The following is a 19254-nucleotide window of genomic DNA, read 5'->3' as shown; positions in this document are numbered from 1 at the left end:
TGTATCATAAATTAATTGTATTTCTTGAAATATCCAATTAAAAAACTAAGATCGAATCGTGATTTCTGACTTTTGAGTCCCTACACTGGTAGTATTTATTATATATTTTTTTATACAGAACTGAACAGACATTTTCCACAATCCCTGATGTTAAGTCCTATTGGAAGGCCTGTCCAGGAGATACCTATGTAACCGCTGGTTAAATTAGCCCATATTTTACAGTCGGGGGAAGATGGAAGGCGACAAGAAGTTCCACTCTCTTCCTTTTGCTTGATATAAATGTTCCCATATGTGAGAATAAAATACATATTACATAAATAACCTCGATTATTTCAAAATTACAAAAGTTTGTAGTAAAATTCACCTGTTCATTACGAAAGCGCTGTTAAATTGTTGTTTTAACCTTATCGAACAATGGCGTATTGTGTAAAAAGTATATAAAACATTTCGAACCATAATCGAGAATCGTTTCCGAGGGCGGCTTTCAGTTGATTGCCTTACACTGTGACATGATGCTTTATATATAAAACACAAGGAAAATGAAATGTAAGTTGTCTTTGTATTGATTGGTACAAATATAGCAAACTGTTTAATACCTTTTGTAATAATAATTGAGGTTTATATGTATAAGACAGTAATGGATGTATTATGTAGGCTTTGCTATATGCGTATTTCAATTGTAATCTTACTTGTTTTCTATAATATTTGACATTAGTACCTATAGCCAAATAATAATAGTACCCGAGTTTAAAATGACGACGCATTTGACTTTAAAATTCATAATAATACCAAAACCAATGTTTTAATATATCTATGTGGGTTAAATAGCCATTGGTATGTTTGAATCTGGAGGTCCACAGTTTGGTTCCCAGAGAAAATACTTGTTTCTGGTTTAAAAGGCAAAAACGTATCGACAAATTATGTGCTAGTTAGGGAATATCTCAAAATTTCCTTCACAAAAAAATTGTGTAAGTTGAATTTAGTACTTACTACGTATATAATATTACGTAAACATATAATTTATTGTGGCATAAATCTAAAAATATCCAAGTAAGTATCCGGTTTATTTTCTCGCTTAACAAAAACAAATCGCTTACATTACAGCAAATCATTTTGCAGCATTCCTCGTAGCCATCTCATTTATCTTGTCAGCGGATTGCTACAAGAATAAATTCTTGTCGCAAAACATAGATTCGGAGCCCTCTCTATCAATTCTCTACGCGCGCGACAAAAGAAGTGACTTAGTAACAAACGAGTGTCTTATGGAGATGTACCCAAAAAGCCTCTACAAGTATCCTTTACATATTGACCGGAACGATGTACCGTGTATCATACATTGTGTGTTGAAGAAATTCGGTATTATGACGAACGATGGAGTCATAAACATACACAACTATTACCGACGGGTTCAGGCCATACACAGATATGATCCGAGGGTTTTGATATCCGATGTTGGGGAGACCTGTGCACAGAATATTAATGGAATGAATTTAGATCACGATGTTTGTAAGAAAGCTAAAGTGTTTAACGATTGTACGCAGTTATATGTTATATCGTTTCGAGATGCTGATTGAGTTATATGAACTGATTAGCAAATTATTGTAAGAATGTTTTTATATTTTGTACGGTATTTATATGTATTGAAAAATTATTTATTGTATAAGACGATTTTTTTCATTAAAGTAGTGGTGATACGGTGTCAATGTGTTTATTTAAAGATATTAAGTATAGAAGAAATTTAATGTACAATTTACAGTTTTCTATATTGATTAAAAATTTGTAATACTCGTAGTAATATTATATTATCAAAAATACTTTTTTTAATTGTATAATCTTAATTTTTATGTGTAATATATAACTACGTAGTTGTTACTAAAAACCATTATTTGAATCGGTGGTAAACATTGTAAAATCCTTATTTGAATAGTTTTCTTTGAATTCACAACTTTTTATTCGTAAAAGCGTACTTAAACTTCAAAAGAATGCCTATTTCCCTAACGTTAAAGTAAAAAGTTCCAACTTTTACTAATTTTCTTTGTTTTAATACAAGCCTCTGAAAGAATTTTAAGTATTTGAATAAAAGTGAGCAAAGAAATTACGACTCTAAGAAAGCCTCAAACATCAGGCAGTGTTAATGAATCAAAAATGTTACCACCACAAAATTGTATAAAAAATAAATATATCTTGTTATATAAATCATTTTGTACTTTTGTATTGTTTTAAAGAATATAAATCTCTTTACTAAATTGTTTTTTTTGCTCCGACAATTTCGTAGCGAATTTCCCGTTGAATTACTTATTCAGAAGCTATTGGTTAATTGTTGGCATTAGGTATTAATTAATTATTCATGTATAGCAAATTGTGTTTACGTATTGGCTAACTTCGAAGATCTTTTTACTAAGAGTTTTATATTCGACATTTTGTTCGACTGCTATATTATGAATGGATTTATTTATATATAAGTAGTTTATGTAAATATGCAGTTTATATATACCTACTACAATGTTTATATTAGAGCAGGCAGACACTATCCTCTGCAAAACTTAAATGCAATACAATACAGCTGCTTTGGGTATCTAGAGGTACATCTAGAGGTGCGTGACGTAATACTTGAACGCTCCATTATACGTTTATATGCTCAGAAGTCAAATCTACTATTACATAACTGCCGTTATGCAATGGGTAAAAATGACTAATTTTAGGATAAAATTTCCATTACGTACTAGTATCTGCAGCAGATTCTTTGTTAAGGCAACCGTTTTTAATATTGTCAATAACAATAAAATTCATTAAATTCCGAACATATCTTCCTTTTCCCTACCTTTAAGTCTCGGAAATCTAAAATTTTAAATTTGTATAAATTGTACAAGACTTAAAAATTAGTTTTCCAAAGATGTTTCACTTCTGACACGTGTACTTTGTACGCACGTACTTTTTTTATTATTTTTTTATTGATGTATACCGACGATAGAAGGAACCTTATTTTATACCTTTGATACAAATAACCTTTCCCTAAAAGTTTTTATACTGTGGAAGATATTTTATTAAACCGAAATTACCAGCAATTGTTGTTATGATACAATCCCTTTCAGTCTTGCTGTACCTAACAATTATGGTCCTGGGCCAAGCATATGCGCGTATATCTGTAATGTATGCGCATGACAAGATATCTGATATGATAGCTGAACAGTGCATCAATGAAATGTACCCTAAAAGCCGGAAGATGGAGTACCAGGAATCGGACGAGCCTTGCATCATTTATTGCGTGCTGAAGAAGTTCGGTATTATGAACTTGAATGGGCAGATCAATTTGGACATTTATAGGTATCTGTTTTTTTTTATTTTCTATTGTCTATTGCTTTCAGTTAAAGCCCATAGACTAGATTAAAAAATTGGAAAGTATAGGAGGTAATTCTTTAACCTATTTGAATTTAAAACCTGGCAAAGAAATGTATGAAGATATGCCCACCATATATCACAATACTAGGGTTACATCCTCATCTATAGACTCTTCTGATGATAAGATGATAAGTGGTCCTATGGACATGTACATTCGAATGCCTTGGTTGTGATAGATTAAGGAATTACCTGTCTATGATAATAATCTATTATATAAAATTCTCGTGGCACAATGTTCGTTCCCATACTCCTCCGAAACGTCTCGACCGATTCATATTAAATTTTTATGCATATTCAGTAAGTGTGAGAATCGGCTACTATCTATCTTTAACTCCTAAATGATAAGGGGTATCCACCACAAAAGACATTTTTAGACAATTTTTTTTCATTTTTTTATGATACAAAAAATTTTGTTTTTTTACAAATACCCTCTACGATAATTTTCATCTACCCTCTACAATCAACCCCTATTTTTTATTTGTTAGTTAAGAACTTATAACTTGAACTCTGAGGTTTATATAGAGAAAAACCTAAAAAGTTTTAATTCCGGAAAACTGAACAGTCTCTGGGGTAGCATAGCAAAATGTTCCATGTTGGTATGTACTAAAAAGGTAGGCTAATTAAAATCACATTAAGGAGAAACTAAGTTCGGGGGGCAGCTAGTATAAAATAAAAGTTTGACAAATGCAGACACATAGTCGGTTTGAATCATAAAAATATTTATAAGGTAAATGTTGAGATTTCAATGCCATTATAAATTATAGTTCAAGACATGTGTTAACATACGACACGTCCCCAATTACGTAACGTTATTAGTATTAATGTTATGGTAATGTCATTTTGTCGGATCGAAGCCATAATGTAATAAATTTAATGTACCGTATACTGATTAGGTATTAAAGCTCAGTCAACATTAATATGCATAAAACGTGAACCGGAGATGGCTTCTACTTGCTACGATCATGACACAGCCTCATTATCATTCCATACACGTCGGTTGAGTTAGAATATAAGCAATTACATAAATTAGAATTTTCCTTTAAAGTCTATCGAAATGAAAGGCCATCTTCGTTTTTTATTCTTTATCAATAAGTGATCGAAGTTCAATATATATTTGAGTGTTGTATTTAAAATGAGTCTCATCATCGAACAGAGGCAGAATACGAAATTCCACCCGTATCACTTCGACGTCCGTCGTTCTACAACTGAGAGTTTTTGAGGCAGTTTTTTCCGCGCACCACCACTATGAGGAACCAGCTGCCCACGGATTTTTCCAAACCAATTCGGCTTAGGGTACTTTAAGAAAAGAGCGTACCAATTCTTAAAAGGCCGGCAACGTACTTGCAAGGCCTCTGGAAATGTGAGTGTCTATGGGCGGGTAACATTGAACAACAGGCGAGCCTCCTGCCCCCTGCCCCTGTAACATTTAAACAAAATAGTCTTTACAACTAGTTAAATATTGTACTCAGATAAGCGATTCATCGATTCCAATAGTATTACAATATTTTGAAACTTATAGAAATAAACACATTGGACCTCAAATCTTTAATAAAAGATCATATTATAAGACCAATTAAGGAAAAATTTGTGTTTTCCAAGTATCGGTTAATTTAGTAACTGGTTGCACAACGACGTATGGCATATGTCTTAAATTGTTTCAACCAACTTTTAAAAAATAATGTTGTAAAATCTTTATATATTACTCACTTGGCAACCGCAATAAAGATTCAAGGTCTATAAGACAAGAGAACATCATCTTCATCGATCTTGAGCTGCTGCTATTCAATTTGAACTGCAAATTCTCTCTACTTCGTCATTAAAGTGAGATTGCTTGCGATTCTGAAACTCACTTTTCGAACTCTCACAACGCTTTTTCGCAGCGGCAGTCGCGCTCAAATCAGTCGTAATGCAGTCATTTTACGATTTATAATTCTTATAAAGAGGGAGGTTGTAGTTTATTATTTACCAGAATGCCAAATCATAAAATGACTGCTTCACGACTGATTTGAGCGCGACCGCCGCTGCGAAAACCGCTGTGAGAGTTCGAAAAGTGAGTTACAGAGTCGCAAGGCAGGTCAGTCGACGACCGGAATAATGGCGTTAATATAACCTAAATTTATTAAAGCTTTTCCTCTTCCTGCTGTATTTCAGTCTAATTAGGAAACGTTTCTAAGAGTTTTGTATTTTCAGGAAGCGGGTTCAGTTGGCTCATCAGTTAGACAATAGGACAGTAATGAGTGACAACGGCAGCTCTTGCGTGGAGAGCGCTGAGGCGACCCAACATAAGCAGGACGTGTGCAAGAAGGCAAAAGTTTTTAATGATTGCACACATCTCTACCGGATTTTGTTCAAATAGCGAAATGTTTTAATGAGTGTGTGTAGAAAATAAATAAATAAATATCAACACTTTTATGATTATCCCAATAAAGTTTATCTAGGCTTAAAGTCAATCAAAAAATGAGGCATGAAACAATGCTTCAATTCTTTTATATATATATATACGTTCTAAAACAATGTGTATGCCTAAAAAATACAAGAAAATATGACATCAGAAACTTACATACACATCAATCATATCAGAACATAAGCATAGATTAAAAAAGCAAAGGAAAAAATAAAACAAACAATCACAAAGTAAAAATGAAATAAAAAAAAAATTACAACTAAAAATGAATAATAACTAAAAAGATAAAAAAATAACAATATGTTAGCAGACTGTTGTAAAATACATTATTATTTTCATAGATGTTGTAATCAAGTTGTAAGAGCGAGATAGCGTATTCATGTGTGTATTTTGTTTGTGTTATATCTAAAATTTTGAGGAAATTTCTGGTCATAACACCAGAGTGGTTGATTTTCAATTGTAGTTAGAAAAGGTTTGAAAACTATTAATTAGTATATGATTTCTGTCAAATAAAAAATATTATGGCTTTTTACCGAGTCGGCCACACCCGAAATTTGAACTCAGAGTTCAGACCTATGTCGGAGGCAGCATGAGCTGCCTGGGTGACAATGGTGAGAACATTGCAATAAAATATATGTTGAACCGAATTTTTTAACGAAAAACAAGAAATAGTATAATAAAAAAAGATAATCTTATTCAATAATAATTTAACATTATAATGAAAAAACAACATCAAAACAAGACAATGAAGAAATGTAAATGCAAACGAAAGCTTTACCATTGCGACAATGTTCAATACGAATGAAAGGACTTCAAAGCCGTACTGATGGTCTTAAAATATCCTGTAAAATAAAAATCTCGACTTCAAACGGCAGCTCGTTACCGTGTGTACGGTTTCAAAGGCAGTAATTGCACGTAAAGTGAGAACGCCTTCCTATAAATAAATCTAAAATATCGCTCTCAAGAGATTATATTTTTATCTCTGTCGTATATGATTTTTTTTGGAAAAGGAAATAACATTTATCTTGATCAAAATTAGTTATAATGATATCAACAGGGTGCATTTATTACGCTTTAGGATTAGGACGATCCACCAATTATTTTTATTTATGTTTCTTCTTGGTGAGTCTAGTAAAATAACAATGGAATAAAGAAGCTTTTGTTTGTGGTCAGATTAGTAATATTCTAATATAATTTGGAATAAATAGAACTAAAGAAATAGTGACTTATGGAATATAATATATTACGTCAATAACAAAACATTAGTAACAATAATTTGAATGATTTCATATATGAAACTGCAGTTGTTTTAATATTTTAAAGAGTGAAACCTAAATTGTTTGAATTTTGAAAACTATGATAAAAGATATGAGAAATGAATAATACTTCATAATAATACTAGCTGACCTGGTAAACGTCGTTTTGCCATGTATATCATTTATATTAAAAAATAGGGGTTGATCGTAGAGTGGTGAAAATTAGGGGTTGTATGTATTTTTTTATGCTGTATAATAAAAATGTATCTAAAAATAATAAAAAAATAATTAGGGGTGGACTACCCTTAACATTTATGGGGTGAAAAATTGATGTTGTCCAATTCTCAGACATACCCAATATGCACACAAAATTTCATGAGAATCGGTCTAGCCGTTTCGGAGGAGTTTAACTACAAACACCGCGACACGAGAGTTTAATATATTAGATTTGTAATGTGACCAATTTGTGATTCACCGTCACATTTATTTTAATAATTAAAAAAAATAAGGTTTAAGTTAGATTAACTTCATACTTCTATACTTTATTTAAATGTGTTGTGTTTTTAAAGATCCTTTCATGATATCGTTAACGAACATTCATTCAAAAATTCGTCCTTCATTTAAAAATACAGCCTCCACGACATACTGATTAAGTTACATGGCGTATTCGCTGAATGTTTAACATAAATTTTATATAAAAAGCAATTATACTATAGATATAGTTAGATGAAATACCTAATATATACGAAAAGGTTTAAACATTTATAATTACATTTAGAAATAAAACAATAAAACATATTAAATACATGTACATTATGTACATTAAAGTAAGATTAGGTATTAACCTAAATCGGCTGTGTTGTATGCAGGTGTGAAAGTGAGGGAATGTGTTGCTTCGATTCCAGCTATTACAATAATTGTCCGAAGATAGAAGAGTGACCACTTTAAATTTAATTGGGTGACACACCTATACTATATGTGTGACTATAATATATGTGAGACTCAATTATATACGTGACATCGTCTTATTATTCGATGGAGCCGGCTGCACGCACTAAAAAACATGACGCATGCGGCGTTATCTCGCTCTGAGGCGTTCCATTTAAGGCTTGAAGTGCAAGCGAGAGCGCGGAACGAGTGACAAAGAGGCACAATCGGCCTCTACGTTCTTTATTGTATATAAAGTATAGTATATTCTATTATATCGATTATATTGTGATTTCCATTTACCTCCATCTCTATATCCATACAAAATATCTATCAAACAAATAAAATTTCCATTTTTTTTCCCTTTCATTCCATCAGTATTTACTTATGATCACGTTCACGTTCAACTATCGTCAGTAAACCGACTTTACAGACAACCGATTTTTTATTCATGTGAAAAATGTCTGTCTAAAATATCTATAAAAAATATTTCAATTTCTGGATACATGTAGCACAAATATGCCCAAAGCAGCGATGCCATGTCAGGTGAAAAATATGTTTTCGCTTCAGTTCACTTGCACGGGTTAACTTCATTGCACCGACACTTCAAAGAATTATTTCAAGAATGTTCCTTGATATTCTGCAAGTTCCTAAGATTCCGTGAAATAAGTTTTATATAACTTTCCTTTGGTCTTGTTAAATTCACAGAATAGTCATAATATAAAATTTTAGAAAGATCTTTAGGTTGATCTTAAAACTCGATTAAAGGTTTCATTTAGGGCTGTTTGCAGATGGTTTTTTATTTGTCTGTCAGTATAAGGTAAAATTTAGAGACGAGCCTTAGTGGAAAGGCTGACTTCCGTATGTGAAAATTGTATTTGATTTTGATATACAGCAGTCACAGAGTTCTTGAATTCACGTACTGATTGTGCTAAAAACGACAATAACGTGTTTCCCACACAGAATACTAATCAGAATTTAAGAAATTAACAATATATATGCGTACTAAACCAACGGCTTACTAGATAGAGGAGTATCACTATAGAAACAATAGCCTTCCGACTTTCTTTTTCCGAACGGGCATGACACCTAATGATAAGTGTTAGATTAGATTCTATCAATATCAGAGGCCTAAAGAGTGTCTTGCCAGACTTTATTTTAATTGATCATCGCATAATTTTTGAATACCAGAACAGACCGTTACTAAATTATTTTATTATGTATTTATTTAGTACAGAAATACATACATTGTCCTTACAGACTATGCTAAAACGATAATGTCGAGAAAAATTAAATAAAATATATAATATTAAACACTACACTAATATTTTTTATTATACACAATATCGCTACTGTAAATTCAATAGTGTCGGAGACAGCATTCAGTAGGCGCAACGTCATGGATAACGGGGATCTGTTCAAGACTGGTTCTGGCCCTTGGCCCATTATATGTCGCCTACTAGCCTATAGCTCAGTCAAGGTTACTATATGATATATATATATATATAATTATATGACTTTAATGTTGTAGTTATATTAACTAGGGTGAAAAAATATTTATTGTAAATGTAAGTAGTTTAGATTATGTTTAAATCCCGTTAATGATAAGTGCCATGTCTATAAACCACAAATCAAACTATTGTCGTGTATGAGCAGGTGGTTTCGAGTTATTTGAGTTACTTTACATCATTCAACTTTAGTTAACGAATTACATAATACATCGGTTAACGGAACTTTTTTGTTGTCCGTTGAGTAAACTGACGAAAGTTCTATTATATTTTGTTAGTGCTTATAGTAGTTAGTTTTGTTTTGTTCTGTTTTTTTGCGTGTATAAATTTTTTCATTGGTTATGCATTCTCGTCTATTTAGGGTCACCTGTTATGACATTATTCTGTTTTTCATAAAATAAATATTAACCACATCAAAAAAAAATCAGTGGCGCTACAACCTCTTTTAGGTCTGGGCCTCAGATTTCTGAATCTGTTTCGTGATCATTTTTCAATCTGATTGGCAAGTAGGTGATCAACCTCCTGTGCCTGACACACACCGTCGACTTTTTAGGTCTAAGACATGTCGGTTTCCACACGATGTTTTCCTTCACAGTTTGAGCGAATGTTAAATGCGCACATAGTAAGAAATGAATCGCACATGAAATCGTTTTCCAAACTACTTTTATGCTTTACGTTTTATTTCAAACTTTAACGGAAGCTGTAACGACAGGATGAGAGCTTATTCTGGGAACTTTCAAAGCTCCTTGACAACTTTGGTTTGTACCCATTGAGGCGTACTTAACTCTTCGACAAATGTGCGACGGCAAAGTTTAAGTTAATTCTTGATTAATTTCATAGGGGTTTGTCTTAAGAACGTGTAATCCGGCGATTAATATATTTTATATTCGTTCACAAAAACATAAATAATGAAGTCAACGGGATTGCACAACTGCTAAAGTAGACATGGGCAGAAATTGGTTGCATGTCATCGTGACGAAACGTTTTTTTCTTGTATCATACGAGGGAGTGAAATATAATTCCATATCCAGGTGCACAGCTGTGATTCAAACGACCTAAGGGTTGGATCGTTACTCAATAATGACTAGACAGATTTAAAAAAAACATTCTCTCACCATTACTGCTTCGTTATCGCTAAGCAACATAGGCTATATTTATTTCCATAAAAAAAATCTTTAATGTACGACGTTTCAACGTTTAAATTCACCTGATCCCTTCGCAAGAATATATTATAATAATAATTATTATGATAATATGGATCCGAAAAATACATTACATAATCTTATTACGCACAATCCCATCCCTAGAGTATATAAAGTTCATTCAACACCCTGTGCATAATAATTTGGAATTGACCTTTTCAAATATCAGCGGATAAAACTAATACATGCTGTATATGAGTATTAATTTTAAGGGAAATTTAATAATATTGAGTAAACTATCAAATTTTTTGAATATTTTGATTGGCTGCGTTAGTACAGTGTCAGCTGCATAGCCTCACGCTATTTCACATTGCGAAGGAATTAAAATAATGCAATTATATTTAACAAACTTGGTAAATAACTTTGATACGTTGATACGTCGTGTCATATTCGGCAGAACATATACAAATATTCTGGTGAAATAGATAATTGAAGGTCTGGTAGTAATCGTGGTAATAGCTGAATGTATGTAATATTAAATTTTGATAATGCCTGGACCTAATGACATACCTGAAAACTGCAGTATTAACAAAGTCTGGAGCCTCAGGCATATAAACGAACGTAACGAAATTGATCCTTCTCTATTAGAAATATATTCTTTCAGTCTTCTCTTCTTCATTACTGAAGAACGTGCCTGTCTTGAAAAGTCCTAACCGATACGTCGACTTGCTGCCTCCAAACTGCTCTTTCTTGAGCTGTTATCAGGGCATTAGGGAGGGACCCAAAATTGTCTGAATACGCACAATGGTGTCAAATAGACACGTCGCTGAAACGCGCGATGTGCCGCGTGTGAGTTCCCCACTTTCGCGGGATGTCTCTGTTTGCGACTCACCATAATGGAGGGGGACTAGGTAGGGAGGGGCCCAAGTCAGTGCGAGCTAGCTCCGACTGTGAAGAGTATGTGACCAGTCTTCGTTATGGTCTGGACGCTAACGATTCCGCGCCGAGTATTTCCCGCGGGAAGCAGCGTTGTGCTCGGCTGCGCGTGATACGTTGTTGTAATGTTTATAAAGAGTATTTTTTTTGTATTTTTGTTATGTGTATGTTTGTGAATAAGGTAATAAAGCATAAATAAATAAATAAATAAATATATATAGTATTGCAGAATATTTTAAAAGAGTACCGAGAGTTCTCTCTCGGCCTACACCCTCTGTGTTCTTTGCCGATGAGTAGGGATGTCTACCGATTCAAATTTAATGACGTGGAATAAGTGATATCTGTATCTTATGTTCCATAATATATTTTATTTTATTTTAAAGTGCGGCATTTGGAAGTGGTTCGCACTGTCGACTAGTTTTTAATCGACCCCGATTCTCGTGCCATGACTCTTGCCTACCATTACCAGTTAGTCAAATGACAGTTTAGTTTATTTTTGTAGTCCATGGTATAATTTACTCTAATGTGAGAATAATCGAGCATTGTTGGCCTAGTGGCTTCAGTGTGCGACTATCATACCAGAGGTCGTAGGTTCTATCCCGGGCTGTGCACCGATGGATTTTCTTTTTTTTTGCATTTAACATTTGCTCGAACGGTGAAGGAAAACATCGTGAGGAAACCGACATGTTTTAGACCCAAAAATTCGACGGCGTGTGTCAGGCACTGGATGATAAAAATTATAATGAAACATATTCAGAAATCTGAGGCCAAGACCTAAAGAGACCCACTGATTTTTTTTTCAATGTGAGAATAATGATGCTTTGGTAATTATTAGTAAATAAAAGCAATCCTGTTAAATTGCAGCCTGTTGAATTGAAACAATTCTTATATTATGACTAGGAACTAAAAACGCTTATCCAAAAGAAGTGTATTTTTATATTTTCTTCTTAATAAAAAGAACAGAAGCGATTATGTAAAATAAATGTTGATTATAAAACAATTTAAATAAAAAAAACAACTACATCGTTTATTACCATTTAACCACTTAGCAACTGTGATACTACAAACATAGCTATCTTCTGAATCCAGCACCAGATGGAACAGCTTCTTTTTGGAGCTTCTTCCTCCTCCTCCTCCCCGGCTGTCGGCCCGGCCGTAGTAGTCTCCTCCTGACAGTAAGAAACCGTCATAACTGTTGCCACCATCAAAAATAACACCAGTTTAAACGTGAACCGCTTCATTTTTGGACACGGAAGAGGGATTAGCTCGGAATGTAATTTATAAATGACGTGAAATGGACGAATGTACATTATAGAGATATAAATCTGTACGTCGATTTCGATGCTGCAATTTATTTCTCATTATTTCGTTATTTTGAATAATTTCAAGTTATTGTGTTGCATGATTACAAGATTTAATCAGTTACTATTTAATCGCTGTATATATTACGAAACATATTACTAGTAACCTAATATGTTTGTAGGTATTGCTAGCCAAGTGGTTAAGCGTGCTCAACCCTAACTGTCCACCAATGGACTTTTATTCTATTGAACGTAATTAACACTTTTTTTAATGTAAAAGGAGAACCAACTTTTAGAACCAATTACGGTAAAAAAACATGAGCTTTGGGGGAGTGCTGCGGTATAATAGACTTCCACAAAATATAAAAAGAGCAGACATCCTGGCAATATTTAAATTAAGACTAAAAGACCATCTCTTGAGTGATCCCAGTTACCTGCGTAAATGAAAGTCCACCCTAGTTCTACTTCGCTAATTGATCCTTGAAGCTCTTCAAAACCCACGACGTGATAAATTGTATCTTTAGTATATAAGTTCTCATGTAAGTGACTATTGTCTGTTATGAGAATAAATTTCTTTAAACCTAAAGAAGGCAAACGGGCAGGAGTCTCACCTGATGTTACAATATGATACCGCCCATGGACACTCACATTGCCAGAAGTCTCGTGTGCGTTGCTGGCCTTTCAAGAATTGGTACGCCCTTTTTTTCAAGGACCCTAAGTCGTATTGATTCGGAAATACTTCAGTGGGCAGCTGGTTCCACATAGCGGTGTCGCGCGGCAAAAACTGCCTCAAAAACGCTCAGTTGTGGAACGACGGACGTCGAAGAGACAAATAAACTACTGGCGCTATAAGTCTTGGTTAAGACCACATATTTCTATACCTGTTTCTTTAAATTACTCCCTTAAATAAGTGAATGGCCTTCAGTGCTTGACACGCCGTCGATTTTTTAATCTAAACTTGTTTAGCCACAATCTTTTTATTTACCGTGTTGGTACGAGCAAGTGTTAAATGGGCACATAGAAAATCAAGACCACATAATTGAGAGTTGCTTGCTCTAGGTACTTGATCAACGTAGTGTTATCTTTCATTGCGTATTACTAGCCTTAGTATCAGAAATATGGTTATAAAAAAAATTTATAAACAAATTATACAATAAATACAAAATATACCTTAAAATACCTAAATAAAAACTTGACATGTTACTGAAATATGTAGATATCATGTCAGCAAATGTTAGTTTTCGCAAGATTGCAATCTCACTATAGTTAGTACGAAGTAATCAAAAGCAATTCATAGAAATGTATCCATGCGATAATAATTTCCCCAACTTCCCACGCTCAGTACAATACAACTAATTAATGAAACCATACCGTAAACAACAATAAAACACCGTTTTTATATTTAAGGAAAATGTTGACAGAGAAATAAATGAAAGAGCACTTAGATTTGTTAGTTGTCCAATGCCGGAGGGAATTTTATTCGTTACTTACGTTGTAGTTTAGACAGCTTATTTACAGAAATATTGTAAGAGTTTTCAATTTTCTTTTGAGAGACCTGTCAGTGTTTGCCTTGACATTTAGATTGGAAACTAAGTTGCTTTATTATATTAGCTGTACATCATATTATAGCGATTGACTTCTCAATCAATTAAAGTTTTAAGCGTTTATAAGGAAAACGGTTTAATAAATTTTCAAGATAACTTCACTTAATCTAGTTAAATGTATTTAATAATTTTTATCAATTTTTTCCTCTGTAAATGTTATCTTTAGTATACTTACTATTTGTTATGAATAATTTATGTTAGCATGTTTATGTTAGTTGCTATGGTATTACAAAATAGATAAATAAATGAAAGAGACTAGCTCTCCACGACACAGAATCCTAGTGGGGGGCTAATTTACATTAAGGTTAGGTAACATAATGATTTTCTCAATGTTTCTCTTGAGTATGATTCGAGATGTATATTTTAGAATATGGGCTGAGGACGGCATGGCTTAGACACATTAACGCGTCTGTTTAATTTTTAATAAACAAGTTTAACCCAAAACAAATTTTGTTTCACTCAAATACAACGAAGCAACTCGCTTGGCGCATTAATCGCTCAGGAATGGAGGCGCTACCAACCAACCATTGGTGTTTAGTTCGAATTACGCTCAAAGGGACCTTATTAGTTTGTCCATATAAAAATATTGGTTGTTTGTAAAGTAGGTTTACGATCGAGATGTTTACGTGATAACGTCTTATTGGTGATATAAGTTTTTGGGAAGTAAGGAATTAATGAAGATAACAATTTTTTCAAATTTTAAATTACATCTATCGTTTTATTCACACTTTTGATGATAAATTTCGGGTGTAAAATGACAAGTTTACTTATTCGACTATGATATACATTTTTCTTCATACATTCACGGAATGACTGGCAGCGCTCGAGATGAGACGGGAGATCGGTCCGTCTCTCTCTCGTTATACCTGCGATCGCGCTCGTGAGGTTTTGGTGTGACACAACTTTCTGAACATGTCACCCGACTAAAACGATTTTAAAGACGTTATCACGTCAAAATCAATTTTTATATTATTTTTTATTATGCTTGCTTAGGGCTCAGAAGGCATGGACTGTGGATTTGGACACACGCTACATCAATGGCAAAACGACGGTAAAATTTATTTGAAATTACGAATTATAAGGATACCAGACCAAAATTCAATGATTAAACATTCTAGATATTGTACATTAAAGTGATGACAGAGAAATTTTCCTTCCTCTTTGATAGTAAAACCGAATTATCCACCATGTGTATGACTCGACACGTACCGCTAAAGTACGTTTTGTGGCACTGCATAGTTCTTTTTCAGAGTATAATGTAATCTGTTCCTAAAAATGATTTCTAACAATAAAATGAATTATAGCTAAGTAAATGTAAATCTATTATTTTTATTATATTACAGCAAATGCGCAGGAGTTTAATTGGATGTTAAGTGATACCACCATTAATTTCCAGGTGACTCGCATATGCGTTGCCGGCACTTCAAGAATTTGTACTGAAATACTTTTGCTTTTTGGTTTTACATAGAGCGGCAAAAACGCTCAGTTGTAGAACGATTCGTATGAAATTTCGTATTCCCTCTTGACGTCCGATAAAAAAACATAACAGCTGGTATTAATTAATTATTATTATTATTAATAAACCTTATTCGTGAACGTACTATAAATCTGAATTAGCAATTGTCATTATTACAACCGAGTCTATCGATTATATTCCTTAAATATAGAAGAGTTTTAGTTCCATAATAATTACAAACTATTTTATACATACTTCTTCAGTATATCTTACTTACCCTACACAGTGCCTAACAAAGAGGAGTAATAAATTTCAAATATGATAATGCCATCATAACTTCTAAAAATGGCGGAAGCGGGTCAATATATCAAAGCCTGGACAAAGATGGAGTGCATTTTGCGGATGTTCTGTAGGTGCCCTTGTATGCAAAATAAAAAGATAACAGCAGCGCAAAATTATAAAAAATACACAATGTAAGCTTTTAAACTTTCATTAAACTAAAACTAAAAATCAATTAAAAAGTAGAAGCTTTGAAAAGTTATGATATAAAAACTTTACAGGCATAATGAATACAAGAGGCGTGGCTGTCTTCCTCGCAAAAGCAGTGACATTTTTCATTAAAGCGTCAACATAAAATTGTTCACTTGAAATTTAAATAGTTCGAATTTTAAATTTTAGCCCAATGTATAAGACATGTCTCAGCTGACTGTCATTTGTTTTTAGACCATACTTCCGCATTACTTATTATACATACTAAACAGGATTCGAATAAGGGTCCTTAGTACCAATTTTAAAAGGCCTTGCAAGCCTTCAGGCAATGTCAATAACCATGGTATAACTTAACATTAGATGAGACTCCTGCCTGTTTGTACCCAGTTATATAAAAAAGGAACTGTATATGTAATTTAATAATAAAAAATATATTTTTATAGCATTTAATAGTTAAAAATTATGTAACATATATTTCAAACTAGCATTTTTTTAAGTTTTATTATTTGTCTCCACCAGTTCCATTATTATGAAGTATAATAATAACTAAATATTATTACAATAAATCAATACACTACCAGGCAATCATAGGTGATAAAAATAAAAAATAAAATTGTAATTATCATACTTTTATACAAGTTAAACATATGCTTATATTTCAGTTTATTTTCTTATTTTTTCTTTATGTATCAGGGGGCTAACCTGATGTTAAATTATACCCCCATTACTTTGCATTTAAGTGCTCCAATATACTCTGCTTACCTTATATAGCAGATTTAGTAATTGATAATATAAACGTTTGTCTAGATATGATTTTATTTTAGATTTAACCTAACCTCAATATCAAATAGAAACAAAATCTCATTAACTTCTAATGGAAAGACAGCAAACGAGATTAAATTAACACGAGCGCTTGAATTCGTTTTAATTATTGGCGTCGCGGTGTTGAGTGTAACAACTGAAAATTGTATGACACAATGCTGTCTTTTCATTACGTTAAAATTTTTATATCCCGCTCTGCGATTTACATTTTTCAGTGCGAATTCTTCTCATAATAAGACGGTTTTTGTTGTTGCTGGAAAACAAATCCAAGTAGTCTGGGTTGTTAACTTATGTCAAGTAGGCATTTCAATTATTTAAACTAAATTTAATTGTGATGGTGCAGTGTTGGCGTCGTGACATCAGCGTGCGACTTTCATCCCTGAGGTCGTAGGTTCGAACCCCGGCACTCATGAAACAGATACTGACATCAGAGGCCTAGAAGGTTGGCACCACTGGTTTTTTTAGTTATGATGATTATTTTAAACTTTATATTTTAAGAAAAAGTGCCTCATTTTAACTATTACAGTACGTTACAAAAATTAGTTTTTATACTAATAAAAATATAATGGTCTTTGGCTAAAGGATAAAGTGTTATGGCTATTAGATATGGTAAATTTAATTAAAATTAGTAGGGGAGTATAATCAAATAATAATCATCTCATCATTGAATTGAATTCATAATTGAAGTGAAAACTTTGTACAATCTTTACCATTATAGACGTTTTTATTGAGAAGTGCAATAACTATTTTTATAAAATTCAAAAAGAAATACATTAATTTATGAAAACGAACATTACCCATACCAAGGATTGAATGACACATTGTCATGCATCTTTCATTACTTACATTTTTATATTTTAATTCTCTAAATCGTGGTTACTTCGTCTGTCATAGCATATTAAAAAATATTAATCTATATATATAAAAGAAAGTCGTGTTTGTTACAACACTTATAACTCGAGAACGGCTGGACCGATTGCCATGGTTTTTGAATTGTTGGATTTGTTTCCGTCCCGAATAGCAGAATAAGCAATAAAATATCGGATAAGTTATCGAATAACAATAAATTAATTTTACGAATGCAAAAACCATATGGTGGCATCTGTTGACAAAACTACGCATCATTTTACGTCGAATTCGTGTCAGTTCAAGAAATTCCGATTTTGAGGTGAATGAGGAGATGCATATACCATGCTTTGATCCTGATCAAAAGGTGTTGGATATCAGAAAGTGCTTAACATGCAGTATCGCCATATTGACGCTAGAGAGAAGATGCCTAATGTGTAAAACTGCCATTCTTCTTTCGCAATGGCAAGCAATAAAATATTTCTGTATTTGCAAAAAAGTTGTATTAATGTAATATTTAACATTAATGAAATCCTAAAATAAGTTAAATTAAAGTAACAACGATATGATAAGGTTGTAGGGCGGAACGAAGTTAGCCAGGTCAGCTAGTTTCATATAAAGAGGTATAACAGATAAACAATAACCTTAAAACATTATAACTAAAATATATTATTAAAAGGAGTCCCTTTAGGCAAGGTTCCAAAGATACTAGCAGCGTTCCCCCATTGATAGCTAAAACAAGGAAATAAATAGTTGTCCATTCTTTCAGTTGAATGGACAACATTCATAATATCAAAAGCCTGTTTTTAAATCAAATTATTTGTAAAAAAGGCCTATTAGCCCAGATAAAAACCTTTTATTACAGAGGTGAGCTTTACACTCAAAAGAACTCAAATCCATAAGGTTCAAAGCTAAAAATCGACCAGAGGACAATTTTTAAACTGACACGACAAATTGTTAACTTTTTGAAAATACGCTCTAATGAGTTTAGATTTCTTTTCGATGTAGTGCATGCCTTTTGAAGGCTTTCGCTGAAATATACCTCGCGTTATACAAAACTTTAACGGAAGCGTGAAAATTGTATGCATACCAAGTGAGATTGAAAAGTTCCGATGTCAGGCCACAGTGCCCGAAGATAAATTGCCTTCACTCGCTGCATTTACA

At 32.9% G+C, this 19254-nt stretch overlaps 1 protein-coding gene across 1 annotated transcript; it reads left to right on the top strand.

The window, feature by feature from the left end:
* The first annotated feature begins 445 nt into the window (after positions 1-445).
* Positions 446-5797, top strand: LOC125051853. Its single transcript, XM_047652446.1, has 3 exons — positions 446-546; positions 3093-3324; positions 5590-5797. The coding sequence occupies exons 1-3, from the start codon at positions 540-542 to the stop codon at positions 5753-5755; spliced, it is 405 nt and encodes a 134-aa protein (XP_047508402.1). The 5' UTR covers positions 446-539; the 3' UTR covers positions 5756-5797.
* Positions 5798-19254: the final 13457 nt, after the last annotated feature.

This window comes from Pieris napi, chromosome 8 (genome assembly GCF_905475465.1).
Source record: "Pieris napi chromosome 8, ilPieNapi1.2, whole genome shotgun sequence".
In the NCBI taxonomy this organism is placed as follows: domain Eukaryota; kingdom Metazoa; phylum Arthropoda; class Insecta; order Lepidoptera; family Pieridae; genus Pieris; species Pieris napi.
The sequence above is the reverse complement of the archived record's forward strand: the minus strand, read 5'-3'. Positions and strand labels throughout refer to the sequence as shown.